The sequence below is a fragment of the Choristoneura fumiferana genome, chromosome 21 (assembly GCF_025370935.1).
Source record: "Choristoneura fumiferana chromosome 21, NRCan_CFum_1, whole genome shotgun sequence".
Classification (NCBI taxonomy): domain Eukaryota; kingdom Metazoa; phylum Arthropoda; class Insecta; order Lepidoptera; family Tortricidae; genus Choristoneura; species Choristoneura fumiferana.
This window is the reverse complement of record NC_133492.1, coordinates 4,911,245-4,936,046: the sequence shown is the minus strand read 5'-3', so window position 1 is coordinate 4,936,046 and position 24,802 is coordinate 4,911,245. Positions and strand designations below refer to the sequence as shown.

Sequence of the window (24,802 nt, the reverse complement as noted above, 5' to 3'; positions counted from 1 at the left end):
GACATACTTACAATTTTCATTCTAAAACAGGTAGTCATTTAATGTTGTTTAATGGTAGTCTGGAATGTTCCTGTAGATTTAAGTAGGTAACTTACTTACGCTTTGGTATCGGCAAGAGAGATCAAAATAGTACCTACATAAAACATCAAGGCATTAAGTAAATCAATCAAGTATCCAGTAAATATGGATAACGCATCGCGAGCCGGTATGTTAAATACAAACCTCCATCAACATATACGAAACTGTGAAATATTAGCAACCTTATTCTAAGACACCTAGAGACATACAATCCAATGACCAGCGAGCGTCGCGATCCATTCTTAAACAAGCAATTAGTTTACCTACTGCTTAAACGATTACGTAATATAACAAAGTTATCTTTGCGGTCAAATATGGAACTAAAATGGTCACATTATTAGTCTACGTACGTTGGCAGCGCCACGATTGAAGAGTTCGATAACTTGGTCACAGTTTGACAAAATATTGACTTGCTAAACTAAAGATTTATTCTCGTACTGTATCAAAAACATGGAGACACGGGCTATCGACAGTATAATAAAGGATAATTTATCGCCAGAACAGCTGAAGGAGTTCAATAGAATCTACTACGGTAGAGAAGATCATTGTGAACTGAGTTTAAAGGAATCAACTACCCTTGCTTGCAATGAGGATGGCTTTGATGTCGCTGCGTACAGTATTCCTGCTGCGAAAGAAGAAACCAGACCACCAAGGTTAGTTAAATTAGGATTGGTTCAACACTCTATTGTTTTATTAACTGATCAACCGATAAAACTACAACGGGATGCTATTTTCCGTAAAATAGAAAAGTTCGTACAAACAGCGGCAGAAGAAGGAGTGCAAATTCTTTGCTTGGAAGAAACATGGTCGATGCCTTTCTTTTTGGGAACAAGAGAAAAGGATAGATGGTCAGAGTTTGCTGAATCTGCCGAAAACGGACCAAGCGTCTCGTTTCTTAGCAAATTAGCTATGAAGCATGGAATGGTCATCATTTCACCGATTTTAGAAAGAGAAAGTAGCAGCGTATGGTGGAACACAGCAGTGGTTATCGATGAAAATGGTAAAGTAATGGGAAAACATCGTAAAAATCACTTGCCAAGCGTTGGAAGCTTCAGTGAGACGTCGTTTTACTCCCCAGGTAACACAGGTCACCCAGTTTTTGAGACGAAATTTGGAAAAATCGCAATTAATATCTGCTACGGACGTCACCAAGCCTTAAACTGGTTGATGTTCGCGCTGAATGGTGCCGAGATCGTATTCAATCCAGCTGCTACTATATCAGAATTTGGTGAATCTTTTTGGGGAATTGAAGCCCGAAATGCTGCCGTTGCCAACAGTTATTTCACTTGCAGCATAAATAGAGTCGGGACAGAAGAATTCAGTCTTCAGAATGGAATTGATAAAATCATTAGGACCTATTATGGATCCAGTTACATAACCGCTCCTAATGGATGCAGAACTCCTAGTCTTTCGAGAACAAGAGACGGTATTTTGATTGCTGAAGTGGATTTGAATTTGTGCAGACAGGTTAAAGATCATTGGGGTTTTATTATGACTGCCAGGTTGGAAATGTATGCCAATGAGTTAAATAAAACAAAATAACATAGAAATCGAAATGATTTAGTTGTTGTTTTATTATTTACTAGCTGTTGCCCGCGAATCCGACCGCATAAAATCCTTTTATCGTTATCCCGTGGGAACTTTGCAATTTTTTGGGATAAATCTACCTATCCATGTCCTTCCCCGGGACTCAAACTAGCTGTATATCGAATTTCATCAAAATCTTTTCAGCAGTTTAGACGTGATATGGTAACAAACAAACAGACTTATATACTTTCGCATTTTATACAACCCTAATAGTGGTGACGACAAATTTTTACGATCTAGTGAGATTGATACGCTGATGATAGAAAAGGAAATAATTAAAAGTCATGATTGTTAATGACTGCGTTCGTACTCCGATTCACACTTGGCCGATTTTCTGGTGGCTGTGACCACAACCATTTTTAAGGGATGAATCCGCGCCTGACGTATTTTATACTTAATGAATAAAATCCAGGACAGGCTATTTATAATTATTTAAAAAAAAAATTAGTTAGCCTGCCCAGGATTTTTTAGCAAACCCATTTCTAATATATTTTGTAATATACTAAATTTATTATAAAATACATTTCATTCTATTATCAGACAGGCGAAGATACGAACCTATTTTTCGTTTTATTCGTAACAAATGAGCGCGGAAACCAAACGCAACATAGATCACACTGCAGGGCTACTACAAAACTCGAAGTTCGTATCGTACCGTCCCTTTCGCGCTCGTATTAAATAGTATAAGTATCAGAGGGTTGCACGACACGAACTTCGAGTTTCAAGTTTCGTAATTCGTAGTAGCCCTATTTTATTTTATTGCTATCTGTGGTCGTCTGTTAATGATATGTATGAATGCCGAATGATATGTCATTTTTGATTCCCGTAATTCGCATAGTTTGAACAAAACAATTTATTACAAAAGCAGAAATTAGTGTAGAAAAATCATAAAATGGTAAGTAAACCTAATTTTCACGGCATAATCATCTTACGAATAAAACATTCCCTTGTATATTTAACATGTTGTGGTTATGTTAGCGTCATTACAGTGCAATATTGGTTTAAAATATTTTTCAAACTATATAAAGTCTAATATAACGAACATTATACAGTTACACTCCTAATTCATCTTGTTAATTCTTACAAAAAAATTACTCTGCTAACTTGCAATTTAAGCTAAGTGCAATTTTTTTATGGATATTTTGTCGTTGTTTCCAGTCGATTTTAGCGTACAACGGTGGTGCAGTGGTCGCGATGAAGGGCCAGGATTGCGTGGCGATCGCGACGGACAAGCGCTTCGGTATCCAGGCGCAGACAGTATCCACAAACTTTCCAAAAGTGTACCGAATGGGACCCTCGTTGTACGTCGGCCTGCCAGGCCTCGCCACTGACACACAGACTGTATTCCAGAGACTCCAGTTCAGGTATTCAAATTCTAATCAACTAAGTTTTCCGCAAAACTCGAAATTCAATTGAAATATCTGAGTTCACTTTACCGGACCATTCTGAGGCATTTAGCTTGCATGTTTTTCCAGTTTTCAGAGTATTATCAATCACTCTACCTATGATAATTAACATCAATGAAATCAAATAGCTAATCAAGAGTAGCTTAGGATGTCTACCAACAAGATGTGTGGGTGACCTAAAGCCACTTTTATTAAACATTTAATTTAATGTATAAAAGAAACACTTTCTCTAGTGGTAGTTTATCTGACAGATAAATGTGATGCCGTCTCTGATTGTTTTGATCAAACAGACAGAGATGGCATCACATGTATCCATCAAATAAAATTAATAAATGGGTGGTGAAACTGCCTCTTAATTATTTATTGTGTTATCCAGAATGAACTTGTACGAACTGAAAGAAAACCGCGTGATGAGCCCCAAGACATTCTCAGCAATGCTGTCCAACCTCTTGTATGAGAGGCGATTTGGGCCATACTTCATCGAGCCCGTCATTGCTGGGCTGGACCCATACACCTCAAAACCTTATGTGTGCAATATGGATGTTGTAAGTTTGCAAACTCATACTCAATTAACGTTGTTTTCGAACGCATGCATGTCTATTTTGTTGGTTGTCACTGTAGCCTAAATAGCTGCGATTTTTAACATCTGAGATATCATTAGATTTGTCAAAATTGCATTGTCAAGAGAGGACATATTGCAACAAAATTGACCCTTGACATAATGAATATAAAGTTCATTCAGAAAATTATTGATTTTGAGGTAAGTACAAGCTTTTCTAAAAGTAGTGTCAGTATAATGTTTTCAAATGGCATCTGCATAAGGAGGAAGGAATAAAAAATTTCAATGTGTGAGTTTTAACGAATGCAACTTATAAGCCCACATTTTAATCCTTGCGTCATTCCTAAATAAGATTCTTGTCAATCTACAAGTAAACTTGTCTAAAATCTGTAACATCTTTTTTTCATTTTCACAAGTTACCATGTAGCTATGGCCTTCTGTTTCAGATTGGCTGCCCGAATGAGCCAGAAGACTTTGCTGTGTCCGGTACCTGTGCGGAACAGCTTTACGGCATGTGTGAAGCTCTGTGGGAGCCCAACCTGAAGCCAGATGAGCTTTTCGAAACTATCTCACAGGTATGACTGCAAATTACTCTTCAGACATGATTAAGTTTAGCAATTGCCAACATAACACTAGAACACTTGCAATAACGTACAAAAAATAAATTTCTAAATAACTGAGGGGCTTCTAAAATAGGTAGACAATCAATTTTAATTTTACATAACCATGGGCCTGCCGAGTTTTTCGAGTTATATGGCATGGGACCTTAGTAATAGGGCAATGCTGTAAGCATCACCAGTAGGATCACTAAATTTGTATGGGGCGTGAGAGCAACACTTGGTGAACTATGGTGGGCAGCCAACATGTTAAGGCCTGGGAAATAAGATCTGGAGTGGCCAAAGTCTTTCTTCAGGTGAAAATTTTGGTGATGGCAACCCTATGTCTATGTATTGTTACTTTCTTTCAGGCACTAGTGAACGCAGCGGACCGCGACGCCATTTCCGGATGGGGTGCCGTTGTTTACATCATCGAGAAGGATAAGATCACTGAGAAGCATGTCAAGACGAGGATGGACTAGTTAAGAACTTTCGGTATTCATTGCTTTTAATAAAATAAAATTAATCTCGTCTTGTGTTTTATTTCGTTTCATAGAAAAAAATAAGGTAAAGGTCCTTGTGCTCGACACGATAATGCCCAATGAGGGCTATCGCGTATGAATTCGCCGCTAGAGGCGCTAGTGTAGCGTGAGGTCTCCGAAATGTCAAATCTCATAGTTTTTGGGTGAGCTACGCGGGTTTATTTATAATTAGAATAATTTAGTGAATATTTTGCAATATCTGAAATTAATTATGGCAAATATGCGTTCCGGGGCAATGAACGTCTGTGTTTTGAGACAGTTTTGTCTTTCGGAAACCTTTTTCCTCCCTTTTTTCCGAACAAAACGGGGACTATGCAACACTGTGGCATGCTCGATATTTTTATGGTACGGTTTTAAGGTGTATTAAATATGATTTTAATCTAAACTTTGTTTTCACGCCCGTAATAACAGACTTTGAAAGCCATACTTAAAAACCTCACGCAACAGTGCGCCATCTAGTGAGACAAAAAACGATAGCCCTCATTAGATGACTCTACCTGTCACCTTATTGCTAAATCCATACTAATATTATAAATGCGAAAGTGTGTTTGTATGTTAGTCCGTGTTTCAAACACCCATAAACTAAGTGACATAGGCTACTTTTTATCCCGGAAAAATGCACAGTTCCCGAGGGAACAGCGCGCGATAACCGAATCCCACGCGGGTAAAAGCTAGTAAATAACAATTAGATGGCAAGTATTGGGACAATGACTGGCACTAACGTATTCCTCAGATGGTAGAAGTAGCAAGAAGTTTGATTCGAGTCTGCAGGGCTACTACGAAACTCGAAGTTCGTGTCGTGCGGTCCCTCTGACGCGAGAGGGACGGTACGATACGAACTTCGGAGTAGGCCCTCTGCATGGTGAATCAAGCTCACCCCAAGGGCCTACGCCAGCTGACGCGGTTTACATGGAGCTGGTGGACTGCTATTGAAGAATAGTATGAGCAGCACTAACTGCACGTGTCGTGTGCGACGGATTTTTTTTTTATGCGACTGGACCACCAGTCGTGCACCGGCACCAGCTAGCGTATGCCCCTAAATCTATCTTTGTTGGGTTGGACCAACAACATGGCCAACAATGTTCAGCTTTAATAACTTTATTCACGCAATTTATTGAAACAAGCGTTACTTGAGAACAATATATGGCACTGAACTAAAAACTGACTAAACTATTTTAGTTATTTGCAAGGACGTATATTATAAGATTTTTAGAAGAGGGAATGAAAGGAAAAAATAACCTCGATTTTTGCAGAAACTTTATAAACCGAATAATTAAAAAATTAAGTTTTTAATTTTTCATACACATTTGTTTTTACAAGAGACTAGAGAATTAACATTTCAATCGTGTCGCTTACATGTCGATAATCGTACGGTAGAGAAGCTATCTTATAAATATATGCCTTCGCGGCATGGCGTCCGTCACCGTAACAAAATAAAACTTATGAGCGAGCGCACCAACCGCATAGGTCGTGGCTCAGCCGAGGCGAGCGGTTGGTGCGGACGCTGTACTAAAACATTACCAACCTAAACAATGGCAACACATATGACATTCAATTTTCATCATTTCATGACTAACGCATTGTTCAGGAATCTACGTTCACAACAATGATATTATAAGAAAATATTTTCATTAGTATTTTGTATGTAAACCAGCTTTTACGACATCCCGTAATTTAATATCGCGCTCCTAACAAATTTGACAATACATACAGTCTCTATCATAAACCATGGAGTTGTGTGGTATAAAATATGTATAGAAAACCGTAATGTTCTTCGCATAAATGCGTGTTCAGATATTTTTAAGCACCTGTACCTTGAATCCATAAACAGATGTAGATTACAAATCAAGTTTGATATCATTTAGAATAATTTGATATGGGTGCCGCTCAGCCAATCAATAAATGTACGTCAAATTAGAGTTCCTTCAGTTTAACATAAATTTTAACTAACAAAATTACGGCTTTTACATGTATCATTTTTCACAAGGATTATCGCGAATTAAACGATTCAAACCTTACTCTACGAAGGACCATATACCAGTAAACTGCAACCTTTTACTTGGCTGCTACGCAACCAAGGCAAGGTCAATTGAAATGAACACACAAGCACTGAAAATACCGGTACTAAAGCGGTATTATTGGTACTGGTTACAAGCCATGTTCACAAACAACAATAATAGGTAATACTCCGGTGTTCACAGAGCAGATAGATAAAAAGTTGTATGTATAGTTCAAAGATTATCTTTTCTCTTTTAATATCATTGATTCACAGAAAACCATCGTTCCATCACTAAACAGGAAAAATCATTTACAATTAAATTTGTAAATTATTAAATTGGGACAGTAACGTCCCGCTCGTGAGTTACACACCTAAATCATATTTAAAATTATGTGTAAAGTAAACGACGTCTATCACAAAGTATTTGACAACAAATCATTACAAATTTGATGGTCTAACCTAACAGAAATACTGACTACGCGTTACAAATTATGGGAAGTTAAGTAGTAAAAAGTTAAAAAAATGTGAAAAACAATTTGCAGAAGAATCGTCGGCCTGTGCCACAGACAACGCCACAGCTTAAAAAAACCCGCATCTCGAATCATTAAGTAACCAAACTGAAGATTAAGACACACTTGGGAAAGTTTACTTGATCCTCATCAACATGCCCTCTATTCCCAAGGCGTTAGAGATCAACTTTCGATATTTTTGGTCACCTTGGCCGCTCCGACATATGTGATAGCGACTGTAGAGGGCAACATTACGGAATATTCCAGCAGATGGTCGATTTAGTTTAACTGTACACTGTAAATATTATTCCGATTTTTTATAGATGCTCAGTCAGTATACAGCGTCAAAGGCGTGATTACTGACTTGATGAAAAACCTTTACAGGGGTATTTAGTTACACTAACCCTGTATTTATCTATATAAATATGTTTATCCGTTGCCTAGTACCCATAGTACAAGCTTTGCTTAATTTGGGACTAGGGCAATAATTTGGCGTCAGTTGTCCCAGGATACTTATTTATTTATACTTGCCACTGCTGGGCCTCATTTTAGATTGAGGTATGGGCCTAGTACCACGCGGGCCCAATGCGGATTTGGAACTTCAAACAATTTGGAGCTTAACGCTTTACTTAGTAGGATTAATAAAGATGCGAGCATTTTTAAATGTAGTGACGACATACATACCATTGAAATAGACTTACCCCATCCATTGATTAAATTTATTTGACGGATAAATGTGATGCCGTCTCTATTTGTTTTGTTCGAATTGACGAAGACGGCATCACATTTAACCGTCAAATAAAATTAATCAATGGGTGGGGAAACAGCCCCTTAGCGTCGAACTCTGTAAACGAAACGATATTTTTTTACGCCACGAGTATTTTAACGATGGGACCCATATGGAGCTATTTCCAAATGTGGATTTTAAGAGAATACAACAAACCGAATAGGGCAGTTGAAAGATAATCATAAATTCCAAACCAGCTGTAATAAAAAACATAATTTTAAAATTTACAGGGAAATCAGATTTATATTAGCTTTGAAATAGTTAGCCGAGTTAACAACGTCAGTGACCATACGAAATCAATAGAGGAAATAGTTTTTTGACAGATTTTTAGACGTGTGGTAATTGACTGATGGTGTCCAATAAGGCAATAACCTATTTGTAATAATTCAGGCCTACAGACCTCAGACAGAAAGGTTATCTATTTCGATGGTATGTCTCAGTATACATAGTCAATTCATAATATAAAAAGACGTGATCATTATTCGGAATAAATCACAATTTTCCATAACAATCCAAGTATTTAGAATAATAAATAACAAAAACTTACACCATAATATTAAATACTACGCTAGACAGAAACTAAGCGATCTAATTATTGACAAAGTGACATACGTTAATTTTATTTTGCTTAGCAAAACTTTCAAATCCAGATATTAGTCGGTTAATATGTTTCGTTACAATTTTTTACATTCTTAATATCAATATTACAAAATACAGTTAATATCGGAGCGGATAATGTTCAGTAAATGTGAGGAATCAAAAAATCTGCTGAAATCCAATGAATACACACATTGCGCCACAGTGGCGCGTATCTAAGTACTCGTGATTATTCAATTTTTGTTACTAGTTTCCGTCACCCTTTAACATAGGTTACTAGTCTAAAATTACCCAAAAAAGTCGTTGGTCGCGCGACGGGTTAACAAAATACAATACGGTATTTGACAAGTCCTAAATTTGCCGTATTCTGTTTATTTTTAAAATTGAATTTATAGTTATTTTTAGATATAGGTACAAGAATTAAATTACCCGTCTTGTTTTTTTTTTCATTTCTTTCTGGATAATGAAGACCCCTGTAGGTGTTCAGTTAAATTTATATTCTTCTAGACGCTGTTATGTAATAGTGTGTCAACCCTGATTAACTCTGCAATACAATTTCAACCCTTAGAATAGTAGATTGTACAACAAGAGCATAAAACGAGCCATTTTACCCGAGGCGTTCATATAGCCACCCGAGCCGGTACGGCGAGGGTGGATAGACACGTCGAGGGGGAAATGGGTTTAATGCTCTAGTTTAACACTCTGCTTTTCACTTCGAATGCGAGGAGATGAAATAACAAAAGTGGAAACTATTGTTCACTTACTAGGTACCTTTTATTTTTCATACAATGTTAAAGTAATTATAAATATTTAGTTATATTGATTTATTTTTACTTTTATACAAATTAAAAATGATTATAAAAATATATAAAACATTTTTTGTTTCTGGCTGTTAACAACTGATTTCCTTGGTCTTAGACGAAGATTTTACTTCATGCACGAGAGCATAAAAAGTAATTTTATGTCGCCTAGATCCAGCATAAACACGAACTTTAAAAGCATGAGAAGTGAAAAATAATTTTAACAGTTGACATTGTATTGCAAAATGACAGTGGGTTGACTCAGTATTGCAAAACAGCGTCCTTATATCACCATATACCATGACAAAAGTAAACCAAGAGAAATTCACATTACATGGACACTATCCGCTCAGACATTTAATACCGACTAATAGAGCGGGTCAGTTTGCGTACAGTTGCCATCAGATATTTCGGACCGGCCAAGGTGATCAAAAATATCGGCACATGCACCTTATTATTAATGTACTAGAGTTCATTTTTAGATATTTTTCACCTTGACCGCTCCGAAATACTGATGGCGAATGATGATGTAATGATTCTGTATGATATGTCGATAGTCGACGACACAGGTCGTGTGGAAAGCAAGGGGAACCACCACATTATTTTCCCAAGAAATACGTCAAGAAAGTTCCCTACTGACCCTTAACCCACATCACTCTCGGAAATTTTCATTCATTCTTTGACGCACTTTGAACATCGATTAAACTTTAATTTGCTTTGGCAGTAATCGTTGCAAACTTGATTTTTTTCTTTTCGTTCATTTTCATTTTATTTGTGCAATGTACGAATGTTTGCGCGGATGTGTGCCCCTGTAACCTATTTATTTGACACAGATATTTTTTATCTGTGAAATGTGTCGCCAATCCATTTTTTTTATTTGATGCCATTCCATTTGGCCACGTGTCGCTGGCCAGAATCATTTGGATCAGAGGTATTCGAGCCCCGCGTTTAATCTTTATGTCGCAACAAGCTTTTGTCTTGTCACTTACCAATTAGTGTAACTTGCAAGTCACTTAGGGGCTGTTTCACCATCCATTGATTAGTGTTAACTGACGGTTAAATGTGATGCCGTCTCCGTCTATTCGAACAAAACAAATAGAGACGGCATCACACCTAACCGCCAGTTAACACTAATCAATGGATGGTGAAACAGCCCCTTAACCGCGTAAACTGACCCAGCCCTTCACAAATCAACGGCCAGGCGGCCATACAAAACCTTACCTATTCAAATTTGAGATTAAAAATTTACTCAGCCAATTTCAACACGAGAACATTACTAATTTCAACTCCAATGATATTTTTTTTAACAATATACTTTAATAATTTGTCAGTTCTAAACTACGCGATAGCGGAACATTATAAAAGCTAATAACGAGTCACACGAAATATTATTGCAATATGTGCTAAGGCCAGTTGATCGTGTAACGTATTGCTAACTTTATAGCACAGTTTAAACCCAGTAGCTAATCTACAAACAATGCACAGCGTTTTCACACGTCCAGGCACGTTCTCAGTTCTCGAGGCAATTTGCAGTGACTGGATCCGATGCGTTTTAGTCACAGACCTTATATCGAGATAGACCTACCCACCCTTGCGTGTAAAAAGTTTGATCCACGGTCAAATTTTGTCCGACCTAAATGCGCGAAACGCTTTGAAAAAGCCGCAGCTCCAGTCGCGGCGGCACGCCTTTGCATCGGTTCCGCGCGCCTTTGTATCGGTACCGTGCGGTCTTGATTTCCCATCACTAAATCTCGCTCCTGACGTCATCGTAGGTACGAAAAATTCGTCACGCTAGGTTCTCATACAGTTTGAAGCGCTCTTTTCGTCTGTCTCGATATAAGGTCTGTGGTTTTAGTAGATCACTTACTGAATTTATACTGTGGTTACGGTCATTAACCTCCTTCGGGGATAGCGTCGGGTCGTGTAAGTGTAGAATATAAAAAGAGAAGTCTTACGTGTTTGACTTCGAACCTGTCGAGATTGCGGGCAATAGCATCCGTCCTCTTTTAACAGCTCAAGAGTGAAAGCGACAGATTGTCACTAATACGTATTAACATATTTATGTTGAGTTGGAAACACGAGCTAATTTGAAGATCGAAATTTTTTTGCACTTTTGAGCTGTGATAGTGCCTTCTGATTCTGAATTTCAATATACGTAACAATGTACTAAACTTCTAAATAGATAGTTAGCATTCGTGTAATGTAGGAGATGTGACGACATGTAAAACTTGTCCGTCTTTACAATAAAAAAAATAAACATTCCAATTCGTAGTGACTGTTGGATTGAAGCGAGAAGACCGATGCCATCCCTCTCTCTGACTTTTGTTTCCTTAGTAGAGCCTTGACTTTACAAGTACTACACAGCGTACAATTACATAAGAACATCACGTTTTTTTATAACTGACCAGCAACCTCAATCTCACGAGATAGTAAGTGTAGATGAGACTCACTGGTTAACCCTTAATAAGGCCCCATTTATTGGAGCATACTACCTCACAAAGAATATTTTTAAAGCTAGTCGTATTTTCAATAATTACAATGGAAATTGTGACGTATTGTGAAATAAATAAGGTTCAGTTTCCAACTCAATGCAAGTGGTCGCTAAATCGCCTCTACCTTATTAAGGGTTAATTAATAACATATTCACTCAAAACCAAGGTTTGACTAAGAAAACAAATTATTCGAGATCATAAGTGATTAAAAAATGGAAGTGAATATCAAACTTTACCATTAGGGTACCGTAATAATTAACTTTGCATTAACTTTCGTTTAACTTAGCGTTAGTTGTCCGATGCTTCCTTTAGTACTATGAACTAAAAATATCCTAACTATGTCACCCTGTTAATTCCATAGTAAAATTAAATAGATATCTGTCTCTGTCGTTTAAGACCAGTTTGAAAGGGACATATTAATGTCAGATTGTCAGTGTATTAAAAAGTTGACTTTGATTCGAGTTATAAAAATACTAAAATGGAAATGGAACTGACAAACATTTTTGAAACGTTAAAATTTGATTACACATTTTGCTGAGCAAGATTTGAATTGGAAATAAAATTTAGACGCGGTTCTTGTGGCTTTAGTTAACGCGCTCTTAAGGCCTTACTGAGGGACTGATTACATAAATTTATTTTTTGTAGATATACCGTAACTGAAATACATTGAAAAAAAAAACAGAAAAGATAAGATGTGGTTCAATGTATTCAATTGAAGTTATGTTATTTAGTATATGGTAAAATTTGTTAAAACGAGAAATCTTAAAAATAAATACAAAATACACAGAAAGTAAAAAAATCCGCACTTCGATAGTGAATCAAAGTCAAAGTGGGTACAAATTACCTTTTTGCCTAAAGCCAAGGTTAAGACTTTTAAGAAGGATCGTGCAAGTTGCATTACATTGCGGCGCTGGATTGTCCACTACAAACACGTTCGCTTCGTGGCCTCGCAATGTAATGTAACTAGTACAATTTTTCTTGCAAATCTAAACAAGGCTTTACGCTACATTCATAGTATGTATTGTATTTCATACTAAAGTACAATTGATACAAATAATCAGCCCCTTAGCGTACATTGCGGTTTTTAAGTCAGAGTGTTGGAACGTAAGTAAGGTACTAAAAGAAGCATCACGCCGGGCGTCTAGTTGCCCTCGATGGCTTTGGCGACGAACTCTATGAACCGCTTGCCGTACTGCTCGGGGTCACACGTGGATATGCCGTCCACGTTGCTACCGTATTTGACGGTTTTCGCTGCTTTCGCCGCCTGAAAACGTTAATAGCATTTTAATATAGCTAGTGCCCCGAGAGTCAGCGGCGTCTTTAGCCCATGTAGCGCCCGTGTGCAATTATTACTTTACCGCCATCTAGGAAGAGCGCGGTCAAATTGGAATAGGTACAAAGTGTGACAAGGTCCAAGGCCGGCGCCCCCAACACCGCTGCGCCCGTGTGCAACGCACACCCTGCACTAAAGGTAAAGACGCCTCTGACGAGAGTTGAAGTCACGCACATAAGAACATTTTGTAAGGACAGTAGGATTTTGAAATTTACTCATTAATTTCATTCATTCACGTTTTGTGCAATCAGTTCTTTTTGTAGCTGTGTGTGTTTCACTTCAACTCTCATGGCACTAACTATAAGACCACGATAGGGTCAATCGCGGGTAGGTACGTATCGGCTCGCGTAATGAGGGTTTCTTGACCGGCGAAATATCGCTCTTTAATGATATTAAAAATTGTTTTATTTCAATTTTCGTCATACTCGGTGTGAAAAGTTGTACGAGTCACTCGGGAGCAAAATTATTTTCATCTTGGGCGTTAACACTTAAATCTCTCATTACGCTTAAGATTCTAATTTATTGATTCTATTTTATTTATTTAATTTATTGTAGAATCCTTCACTGCATTCTGGATTCCCTTGCCGTAAATACACCATTTTGCTGCCTTGTGATACAAATAACTTTTGACTTTGACTTTGAAATGTCAAAGTTGTCAAACGGACCTCACACGGTACTATCGCCAAGTAGTCCCTTCACAGAAAGCCCCATTGTTAAAAGTCATAAAGTAATTCCTTATCACAACTCTTTTTAGAGTTCTATATCTTTTGCAGGTGGTAGGACCTTGTGCAAGGTCCGCCCGGATTGCAACCACCATCTTGCTCGCTAATCCTGCCGTGAAGCAGCAGTGCTTGCACTGTTGTGTTTCGGCGTGGAGAGTAAGACAGCCGGTGAAATTACTGGCACTTGAGGTATCCCATATATATATAGAACGACCAATCTAAAACTTCTGAAAAATTTACGGTTACGGCGGGAAGAAAGTTATCACTTTTATGAGACTAGATATGCACCCTAATGCACGCTAATAAAATCGACAAATATGTCTATTAACTAAAACCAATTGCCATTCTAAGAAAAACATAAAACGTTTATTTACCTGTTTTTTAACACCATAATGCGTCAGCACATCGATGAGGGCCACGAAATAAATCTCCTTTTTGGGCGCACCTGAAAATACGTTATAAAGAGCCCATCATATACTTCTCCTATATATTACCACAATCGAACTGATGGACTAATTATAATAACATATAATCCTCTTAGTTTGAATAGTGTGCAAATGTTTAGAGATACATTTATATTATATTTTTTGGTTTGGGTTTTTGGTCAGCTGTCCGATGCAATTGTGTGCGGACGTGTTTTTCTGATCGTGTGAATAATATCGTACGATGGCTTCCAATTTAGTAAAGTGTAGTAACTGTAACGTGGTTATAAATGAACTCCTTGCTTTTGTGCAAAATAAATGTGATGTGATGAACGAACTGAACATCGTACAAATCTGTGCGACGGCCTTTTCAACTGAGGAGATCTCGGGAGCAAAAAAGATGCTATTTGATTCGGTACCCACTTCAAAACGGAAGATCCGTAGAAAAGAAGGAAAAAATCAGCGTGATCTGGATGATATAATTTGTTTGATAAAGACAGTCGATCCCGAAGAACTGCCGATTTTCGTAGCTAGAGACTTATGTAGATTACCGCCAGTGACATGGGATCATGTGGACGTTACCCGGTTATTAAAAGATATTCTTTTACTGCAAAAGGAGATCGACAGCATTAAGAATACATATGTCACAAAGGATTCTATTGACGAGTTGCGAACAGATTTAGTGAACATGAAACGGGCTTCGATAGTAAATAATTACGGTTTTGTTAATAGTAAAAGAGGTGCTCAAATATTTGACAGCTATATGAATAATAGTGGACCGATGGGTCTTCACCAAGTGCCTCCTGAGTCTAGTAATATATCATCTGAAATCGTTACAAACTCATATTTCCAAAATGAAGATAATATTTTGTCACCTACCCTCGTTCGAAACAATGAGAAATCAGATGTGTTGAACGGGAGTGCTGTCTCGCTCGTACACATTAATGAGCGCGAAGACGGCAACGTCTCACCTGTTCGTGAGTCTGAATCTGGCGCGATCTGCAAGTTGATACATGCAGACACACATACTGACATCCCGCTCATAACAACTAGCCCAGAAGGTACAGAACAACAGATGCACTCCGAAAAACAAGTTTCGAATAATGAGTCATTCAACGCAGCTAAATGTACTACGTTCGCTTTTGTGGTCGGGTCCAAGCCAAAGGAGGTAGCGGATAGTTCGGCGCGAGGGAGCAGCGAGAATACAGTTCATGAAAATGAACTTAATGACTTTGAAGAGGTACAGAAGAGAAAGAAAAGGACCGCAAATAGATTCATTGGATTAACGGGAAAAGCGGTAGTTTCATCTGATGTCAAGTTTAAATCAGCTGATATTAAAATTCCCTTATTCATAAACAATGTCGATAAACTGACGTCAGAGCAAGATATTATTAACTACATCGCACATAAAACTGGTATAAATATTTCTCTTAAGAAAATAAATACGTTAAGGAAAAGAAATTATAACGCATATAAAGTATTTGTACCACACACCAAGTTGCAGATATTCTTGAATGACGGACTATGGCCTGAGGGAGTAACATACCGTCGTTTTGTTTACATAAAAAATTATGATCAGGCGAGAAAAGAATTGGATGGAAAGGACAACTCAACCAACAATGTCGAATAACAGCAATTGTATATGTAAGCTAGTCAGTTTTAATTGTAGATCAGCTATACGTTCGATTGATTGCATTCGTAAGTTGTGTCAAACAGCTGATTTGATAGCGCTTCAAGAGACTTGGCTTTTACCACATAATATATCGATGCTAGGCGACATTGACACTGAGTTTGGTTTTACTGGCAAGTCTGCAGTCGACACATCGGCGGAGATCCTTCGTGGGAGACCGTACGGAGGCGTAGCGATTTTGTGGAGGAAGTCTATTTTCCCTAACGTAACGGTGATATCTTGCAGTAGTGTGCGTCTCGCGGCCGTCAAAATAACTCTGGCCGATCGTGTCATTCTCGTGGCGAGTGTTTACATGCCTACTAATGCGAGTAGCAATCTAAGTGAATTTACTGACTGCATGAGTGAGTTGAGTGCAGTTATAGAAAATAGTGGAGTAGAATCGGTGTATATGCTAGGGGATTTTAATGCCCACCCGGGTGAATTGTTCGGTACCGAGCTGGTAAATTTCTGTGCAGATCAGTGTTGGTCGTGTGCAGACTTAGACTTGTTAGGCTGTGACTCGGATACATACACTTATATAAGTGATATGCATGGATCGCGGAGTTGGCTAGATCATTGTATCGTGACCGAGGCGGCAAAAAAAACTATTTTAGGTATAAGAGTATTGTATAATGTGACATGGTCTGATCATTTTCCGTTGGAAATAGATTGTAATTTTGATGAAATAAAATCTAAGTGGAAGTCTGATGTTAGTGCTAGTAATAATAATAATACCAGTGTAATCTGGGGGGAAAGGGATCCAGTGCAAATAGATAAATATACGAAATTGTGCAATGCATTGCTCAGAGATATTGACTTCCCCTCTGAGTTACGATGCTGTGCGGATAAAATATGTTTTAATGACAGTCACAAGCGCATCATAGATGTATTGTATAATAACATTGTTGATAGTTTAATCAATGCGTCAATTGCAAGTAAGGCAGGCAATGTTGTTCACAGGAAGCGTAAATGTATTGTCGGTTGGAATAAGCATGTCAGGGATGCTCACAGGGAGGCCCAATTGCATTTTCGGTTATGGTGTTTGCAGGGGCGACCTAGACAGGGAGCCTGTTTTGTAAGTATGTGTGAGTCTAGAAGTTTGTTTAAGGCTAAACTAAAGTGGTGTCAAAATAATCAAGACCAAATTAGAATGAATATCATAGCTTCTCATCACGCTAGTAAGAATTTTTCCCACTTTTGGAAAGCAACAAACAGCCTGAATTCTAAACCTGGCATTCCTGTGAGCGTCAATGGTGTCAGTGAGCCTACTCAAATAGCAGATCTATTCATGAAGCATTTCCAGGTCCAATCTCCTCTCGGGCCCTCCGCGGGGGTGCTCTCCGCTGGGGTCGGTCCTGGTGACTCATTCGAACGCGTTACTGTTAAGGAGATTACCGAAATTATTAGGAACATGACTCGTGGCAAGTCGCCTGGACATGACGGCCTCAGTGTGGAGCATTTCCAGAATGGAGGCGTACACCTCCCGAGAGTATTATCGCTTCTTTTTAATTTTTGCATTGCACATTCATACTTGCCTGAAATGCTGATGAAAACTGTAGTAGTACCGATAATCAAAAACAAGACTGGAGATGTGTCGGATAAAGAAAACTATAGACCCATTTCGTTAGCCACAATAACGGCTAAAGTGTTGGATGGTATGCTTGATAAGCGATTATGTTGCAATATGAAACTTCATGATGCTCAGTTTGGTTTCAATCATGGACTGTCTACCGAATCTGCGATTTATTGTCTCAAGCATACCATCCGTTACTACACTGACAGACAGACACCCGTATATGCTTGTTTCTTGGACCTCTCCAAAGCGTTCGATATGGTATCCTATGACGTACTATGGAGGAAAATACGTTTAGAAACCACTTTGCCAGCAGAAAATCTCTTGCTTTTAAAGTATTGGTATGGGAACCAGACGAACATTGTGAGATGGGGGAGTAGCTTCTCTGCTGTGTACAGGCTGAATAACGGCGTGAGACAGGGAGGGTTGACTTCTCCCAAGTTATTCAATCTGTACATAAATGGCCTTATTGAGGAGCTCAGCAGTGCAGCGGTTGGATGTTCAGTCGGTGGCCATGTCATCAATAATATCAGCTATGCGGATGATATGGTGTTGCTGAGTCCCTCGATTAGTGGTCTAAGGAAGCTAATCAGAATCTGTGAGCGGTATGCGGTGGGCCATGGACTTAGATACAATACAAAGAAGAGTGAGTTGTTGCTTTTCAAGGCAGGCGTGAAAACGTATGAGACTGTTCCATCTATCGTACTTAACGGCGCTCCACTCAAACAGGTCAAAAAGTTTAAGTATCTGGGTCACTGGGTCACCGATGCACTTACTGATGACATGGACATGGATCGAGAGCGCAGAGCGTTGACTGTCAGGTGCAATATGCTGGCCCGCAGGTTTGCTCGGTGTACAAATGAGGTCAAAGTAACTCTTTTTAAGGCCTACTGCCAGACTTTCTACACCTGCAGCTTGTGGGTTCGCTTCGCACAAAAGTCATTCAATGCTCTAAAGGTCCAATATAACAACACCTTCAGGATGCTGTTGCGGCTGCCCCCGTTCTGCAGTGCATCCGGCATGTTTGCGGAGGCGCGTACTGATAGTTTTGGAGCCGTGATACGCAAACGAATATCATCAGCCATGGATAGGATGAGGGGCAGCAGTAACAGCCTTCTATGTGCAATATCGGAGGATGTATCTTGTCCGATATTGCACCATTGGACCAAAACACATGTTGTCAAAAATGCCTGGTGACAAATTTTTGGAAATGTATTTCTTTTGGACGTCAAGTCTGACCTGTAATTGTAATTTTAAGGTTTTATATATTTGACATTTGATATTAATTTTTATTTTTCAATTTAATTTTAAACATGTCTAACTTAGTTTTTAAGTGTGTATGTACTAACAAATGAATGGATCTATGTTGTCTGATAAATAAATAAATTATTATTATTACTGTAACAAGTATAATAACAATACATTTTCTTTAAAAATAGGAAAAAAAATTATTTTATTTGTAAAACGCGAAATGAACTTTTAGCAGAAACATTCAAAAAAACTTATAGTACTAAGTTACAAGATTACAGATAAATAGTGCAAGTTAAATAAGCATAGACAGTAGACAGGATAAAGATTCGCATCTCCAGTCTATTATAAAGGAGGATTATTTTATTAGTGGATTTATATTCCTCTCATTTTAAAACGAATCTAAACTACCCTGACCTAAACAAGTTTCCAGACGTATTACCTACCCTGCATACCCCTTGATAGTTCAGTTTAGCGTGAACTTTTAAATTGGAAAGCTGACGTGCTGCTGCATGGAGGCGGGATGTCTAAATCTAAACCTGAGAATTTGTTAGGGCTGCCATTGTTGGGGAGAGGCATGAACCATCAGCTAAAAATGTGGTGTATGTACCATCAGCCAAATATGTGGTCTACCACCCTAAGGTTGATAATCATTTGCATGTCACAACACAATAATGCCAATAGACGTGTCTGTCAACTTGAAAGTTCGACTTTAGCGACATATTCATTTGATAGTAACTTGTTTAAAAATTGGTAGACCACATAACCCTTGGAGTGGCTGAACGTTGATTATAGTTTGTATTTAGTAAGACGTCAATAAGACGTGTGTGTTGATTTGAAAGTTTGTATTGAGTTTAACGAGCGAGAGCAAACACGTGTACAGAAATCAGAAATGAGGAGATACGTAGAAGAACATGGGTCACCGACCGCGAATTAGCTCGTTGAAGTGGCAATGGGCAAAATGTACAGAGAACAGATGGTCGTTGGGGTCGAAAAGGTTTTCGAGTGAAGGCGGATCGGCAAGCGCATCGTAGGACGTCCACCAACGAAATGGACGGATGCTCTGGTTAAAATCGCGGGTTCACAGTGAGGTGCTTCCAATCGAGGCAACTGGAGGTCTATGGGGCCTCTGTTCAACAGTGGACATCCTACGGCTAAGATGATGATGATGATGAAACACTTGTTAAATATTTTCTGATCTTACTGACGGATTAAATAGAAAACCTACAACATTTGTTTCACCCAGGAAATTATCCAATTGTATGCAATAAGCAATAAAAACATCATTGATTCTCTATACTGGAAAAGTAACCGATTATATTTATCTTAACTAGTTCTTATGTGAAACCTGCCTTCATCAAATTTATTTTATCTAGCTGTTGCCCGCGACTCCGTCCATGTAGAATTCGTTTAGCGCTATTCCACGGTAACAATGCAATTTTCCGGGATAAAAACTATCATATTATGTCCTTCCCCGGAACTCAAATTTTCTATCTTCTTCTTCTTCTTATGGCTCTCCATTTCTGGAGCTCTGCCGTCAGCTCTGCGAACTGTTTCCGGTCTCTAGCCAAGCGAAATAGCTCTTCAACGCTGGCTAATTCCAGTCCATTCGCGTATGTTGTGAAGCCAGGACTTCCCTCTTCTTACAGCACGCCTCTTTCCTTCCACTTTGCTCCTCATTATTAATTGCAGGCGTTGGTATCGGGAACTTTTAATTACGTAATCATTAAATTACGTATTACGTAAACTATCTATACCGAAATTCATCTAAATCGATTGAGCGGTTTGGATGTCAAATGGTAACAAACAAACAGATAAAAAAGAAATAAAAGGACTTATAGCTGGTTCCACCAAAGTTAAAGTGAATAATAACTTTATTACACACACAGCTACAAAAAGAACTGATTACACAAAACGAGAATAAATGGAATTAATGAGTAAAAGTCAAATTTATGCTCGCATTACACATGTAGTTGTGTGCATGACCTCAACTCTGGTGAAACTACCTATACAAACTTTCACACGTCTAATATTATAGTGGGATAGGTGCGACAAATTCTAACTGCAATTTAGTTCTACGCAGAATCACATGAACTGATCAAGGTAGAAGATCCGATTTTTCTGCGGACTCGTGTCCTAGTTTTGTTCTGAGGTAACCCTGCGCCTACGTGCCTCCGAAGTCTTTGATATGCTAAGCAGCCTCGATGTGTTTTTATCCGAGTTTTTGTAAGCTTCGCGTCTGGAGGAGTGAAATAACAAAAACATCTGATAAATTCCCTTTGACGAGTCGATGTTGGGGTAAAGTTGTAAGGGCTTCTTTTTGAAAAAATTGACCCAATTTTGTTAATATATTGAGTTAGGAAGTGTGTCTGCATGTCATGTCATATTTGTTCACTATTTATTTTAGTTTAAATTCTTTAAAAATTAAGAAGCATTAAATTCATATTTAATTGCTTGCTGGTTTTATTGATAAGCCGAGTTTAGACTTGCAAAGAAAATTATGCAAGTTGCATTACATTGCGAGGCCGTAAAGCCAACGAGTTTGTTGTGGTCAATCGAGCGCCGCAATGTAATGCAACTTGCACGATTTTTCTTGCACGTCTAGACTCGACTTTGGAGTAGTAATTGGCATGTGTTCATTCAAAATAATCTAATGTTAACATAATCTACATACATTGCATTTATGACTGCGTTACAACCACAGATGTACAAGGATGTGTTGCGAGGAATGCGTAGGTCAATAATCAATAGAATCACTACATTTAACTATCCTCGCACAGCACAACTCTAGTGGAAACTGAGCGGAGCGTGTTCACGAGAAACACATTCTTCGGAACGCATCCTCACCCATCTCCAGTAAAAACGCATTCTACAAGTTTTACATAAGGGATCCATGCCCAATGACCTTCGATGTGAATTCCTTAGTTTTCTTATGATTTTGTAGCTTATTATATAAACAACAACGTCTTTAAGCAACATAGTATCCAATATTTACTTAAAAGTTCATTTTTTTGAGATGTTTGGCATCAAAGTTGAACAATTTTAGGCCAAAAAACTGGTTTTCTGGCCATAACTTTTGTGTTAATTAGTTTCAAATGAAAATCCTCGACCAGTTTTTAGAGACGTCAAAGACGAACCCAAATAGGCAGGTTTCGTATGATATATGTTAGATCTTTCACGTCAATAGAGATAAGAAATAAGTTTTTTTCATACAAAATTGAGTATTCATTTTTTTCCAAATCCGGTAGTCAAAAATGGAGATAAAAGATTGGAGAGCCGATAAGCGTTTGACTTATAATTCTATTTGTAGTGCAAAAAAAGGACATACGATTCAAAACTTGTCAATAATCGATGAAAAGCTCGGTAGCCCCTTAAAACTTGCAACATGTACTCACCAACACCAATATCTGACACAAAAAGCGTGCATTAAATATCTGATACGACTAAATTTCTAGGGCCGGAAGGACGTGTCAGATATTTTTGCACGCTCGGCTGTGGTAGATATTAATGCTGGTGACTGTACATATACTTAGGTAGGTACTTCGGTTAAGTTACGATTTCATAATTTTGCTATCCATTTTTCGGCCTGGCATTCGATTGAGCTGGGGGCCTACCATGATAAACGATCCAAACGCAGAGCAGTTCAATTTAGGCACCTAAACTAAATCGTCGAAATTGGTACCACGACGTTTATTTCTCAGAGCTGAGTCTCAATGGTTTACAAGTGAATGAAAGGCCGATATTGTCTCTGGACCGAAACTGAAACGCTAAGTTGCGAAAGGGATGCCGCTATATGCAAACCAAATATTGTATACTAAAACTTCTTTATTTTGGAAAACCATAACTCTATGTCATTCCGTGTTCTTAGCAACCGTTGTGTTGATTACAAATAAATGTTAACGCTGTCACTAATCCATGAGTCTCTTTTCTCACTGAAAAATTAGTTTATCAATGAGGAGTTAAGAAGCACAGTGTCGTGAGTAGGTACCTATAAAAAGTTATAAAACTTGAATAAAAGTTAAAAAGTTCTTGAATAATTAAAAATATTCCAAGTATTAAGTTTGACACTGAAGCGATTCAATTCCCACTCAAGTTAAGCGTCATGGTACGAAAACCGCTTGAAGTGAGTGAATGAAAATGTCTGTGTCGCTGTCGCTGAACCGTGCTTGAACTGAATCGCAAAAGTAACGTCGTGGTACGAAATAGCGATGCAGTTCAGTTTAGAGAGCGTGGTAGGCCCCCTGATATTTAGCACATTTTAGTAAGTTCGGTGATATTACCATAATCTGGCAGTGAAATTCTGGTGATACAGCCGGGATTGTCTCTGCAGGACGGAACTCTTCAATGATTGAAATTAAATTCATACAATAATATTTCAATGACGTTACGAACTGAAAATTACACCAAACATGTATCGAGTAATCGTCTTTCATCGAGCAGTACAACCTCCGTTTCCAAATCAGCTGCTCAATCTCCCCAAGAGGCTGGTGGTGGTTTTAAATTTTTAAACAACACCGTTTTTCCCATTACCCTTACCACTAAATACCGCTCTAATGAATAATCGTGTCGAGCCGAGAATCCCGGATAATGCCTGAACACCGTTTTAAATTTATTTAGAACGCCAATGTGATCGAAGTTGAATTCGGTGATTGATTTGGGTACTTTATTTGGGGAAAGAATGGTCGATGATTTATAAACTGTTGAAGTTTCTTGTTTATTTAATTGTGTTTGTGGAGTTACCGTTGTTTGACAGTTATCTAACCATTTTGGGTTTTAAAATATTTTGTTTTGTGAAAGTGCATTGAAAATTTGTATTTATTGGTTACTAGCTATCACTTGCATTGCAAATTATTTAACTAATCAAGAAACTATGCAATCATCCAGAGAAAAAAAATATTTTCTTCGGAACTAACTTGCTTTCTTAGCGTGAAATGCTATATATAGATACACACAAATTGTCAATTACAAACTATGTTTTAATGTCTTTTTTGATCTGTACTAACCTCTACTTTTATAAGATTTAGGGGCTGATTCACCACCCATTGATTAGTGTTAACTGACGGATGTGATGCCGTCTCTATTTGTTGTTAAATAGACGGAGACGGCATCACATTTAACCATCAGTTAACACTAATCAATTGGTGGTGAAACAGCCCTTAATGTTTCTAATGTATTATTAACCATTTTATGGACGTCAGAAATAAATATTTGAATTGAATTGTATTGTATTGTTTTGCAGGTGGTAGGACCTTGTGCAAGGTCCGCCCGGATTGCTACCACCATCTTGCTCGCTAATCCTGCCGTGAAGCAGCAGTGCTTGCACTGTTGTGTTTCGGCGTGGAGAATAAGACAGCCGGTGAATTACTGGCACGTGAGGTCCCATCTTAGGCTCTAGGTTGGCAACGCGTCTGCAATTAAATACCCCCTGGTGTTGCAGATATTTAGGCGGTGGGTGATCTCATACCATCAGGAGACCCACTTGCTCGTTTGCCATCCAGTCGAATAAAAAAAAAACCCACTAATACTATAAATACGACAGTTTGTAAGTCTGTTTGTTTGTTACCTCATCATGTAAAAACCGCTGAACCGATTTAGATTAAATTCAGTATACAAACAGTTTGACTTCTTTATACATAAGGATAGTTTTCATCCCGGAAATTGCATATTGCAGGGATTCACAAATAAAACGTGCTTTATACGGTACGCTTTTAGTTCGTTATACGAGGACGCCAGCGTAATTTCTACATTCAATCCGACGGGAAAGGCGTAATGTCTATTTAACTCAATTTTAATATTACGCTTCATCGTAGAACCGTGATTACGCCGAGTACGCCGGCACCAGGCGTCACTAAACAATGGACGTCGGATTAGAGAAAGTTTATC

At 38.3% G+C, this 24,802-nt stretch overlaps 1 protein-coding gene, 1 long non-coding RNA gene and 1 pseudogene across 2 annotated transcripts in view; 2 read left to right on the top strand and 1 right to left on the bottom strand.

Moving 5' to 3' along the window:
* LOC141439885 (uncharacterized) overlaps positions 1-24,802 on the bottom strand; it is a 158,042-nt gene that overhangs the window by 76,250 nt on the left and 56,990 nt on the right. The gene's annotated exons all lie outside the window — the stretch shown is intronic.
* On the top strand, positions 86-1,620 carry LOC141439938 (beta-ureidopropionase pseudogene; annotated as a pseudogene).
* On the top strand, positions 2,459-4,756 carry LOC141439628 (proteasome subunit beta type-3-like). Its single transcript, XM_074103942.1, has 5 exons — positions 2,459-2,560; positions 2,824-3,029; positions 3,448-3,616; positions 4,077-4,205; positions 4,598-4,756. The coding sequence occupies exons 1-5, from the start codon at positions 2,558-2,560 to the stop codon at positions 4,706-4,708; spliced, it is 618 nt and encodes a 205-aa protein (XP_073960043.1). The 5' UTR covers positions 2,459-2,557; the 3' UTR covers positions 4,709-4,756.

Coding starts and splice junctions, on each gene's coding strand:
- LOC141439628 (XM_074103942.1), top strand. Junction 3,617..4,076: donor ATGTGTGCAATATGGATGTT/GTAAGTTTGCAA, acceptor CTTCTGTTTCAG/ATTGGCTGCCCGAATGAGCC. Junction 4,206..4,597: donor TTTTCGAAACTATCTCACAG/GTATGACTGCAA, acceptor ACTTTCTTTCAG/GCACTAGTGAACGCAGCGGA.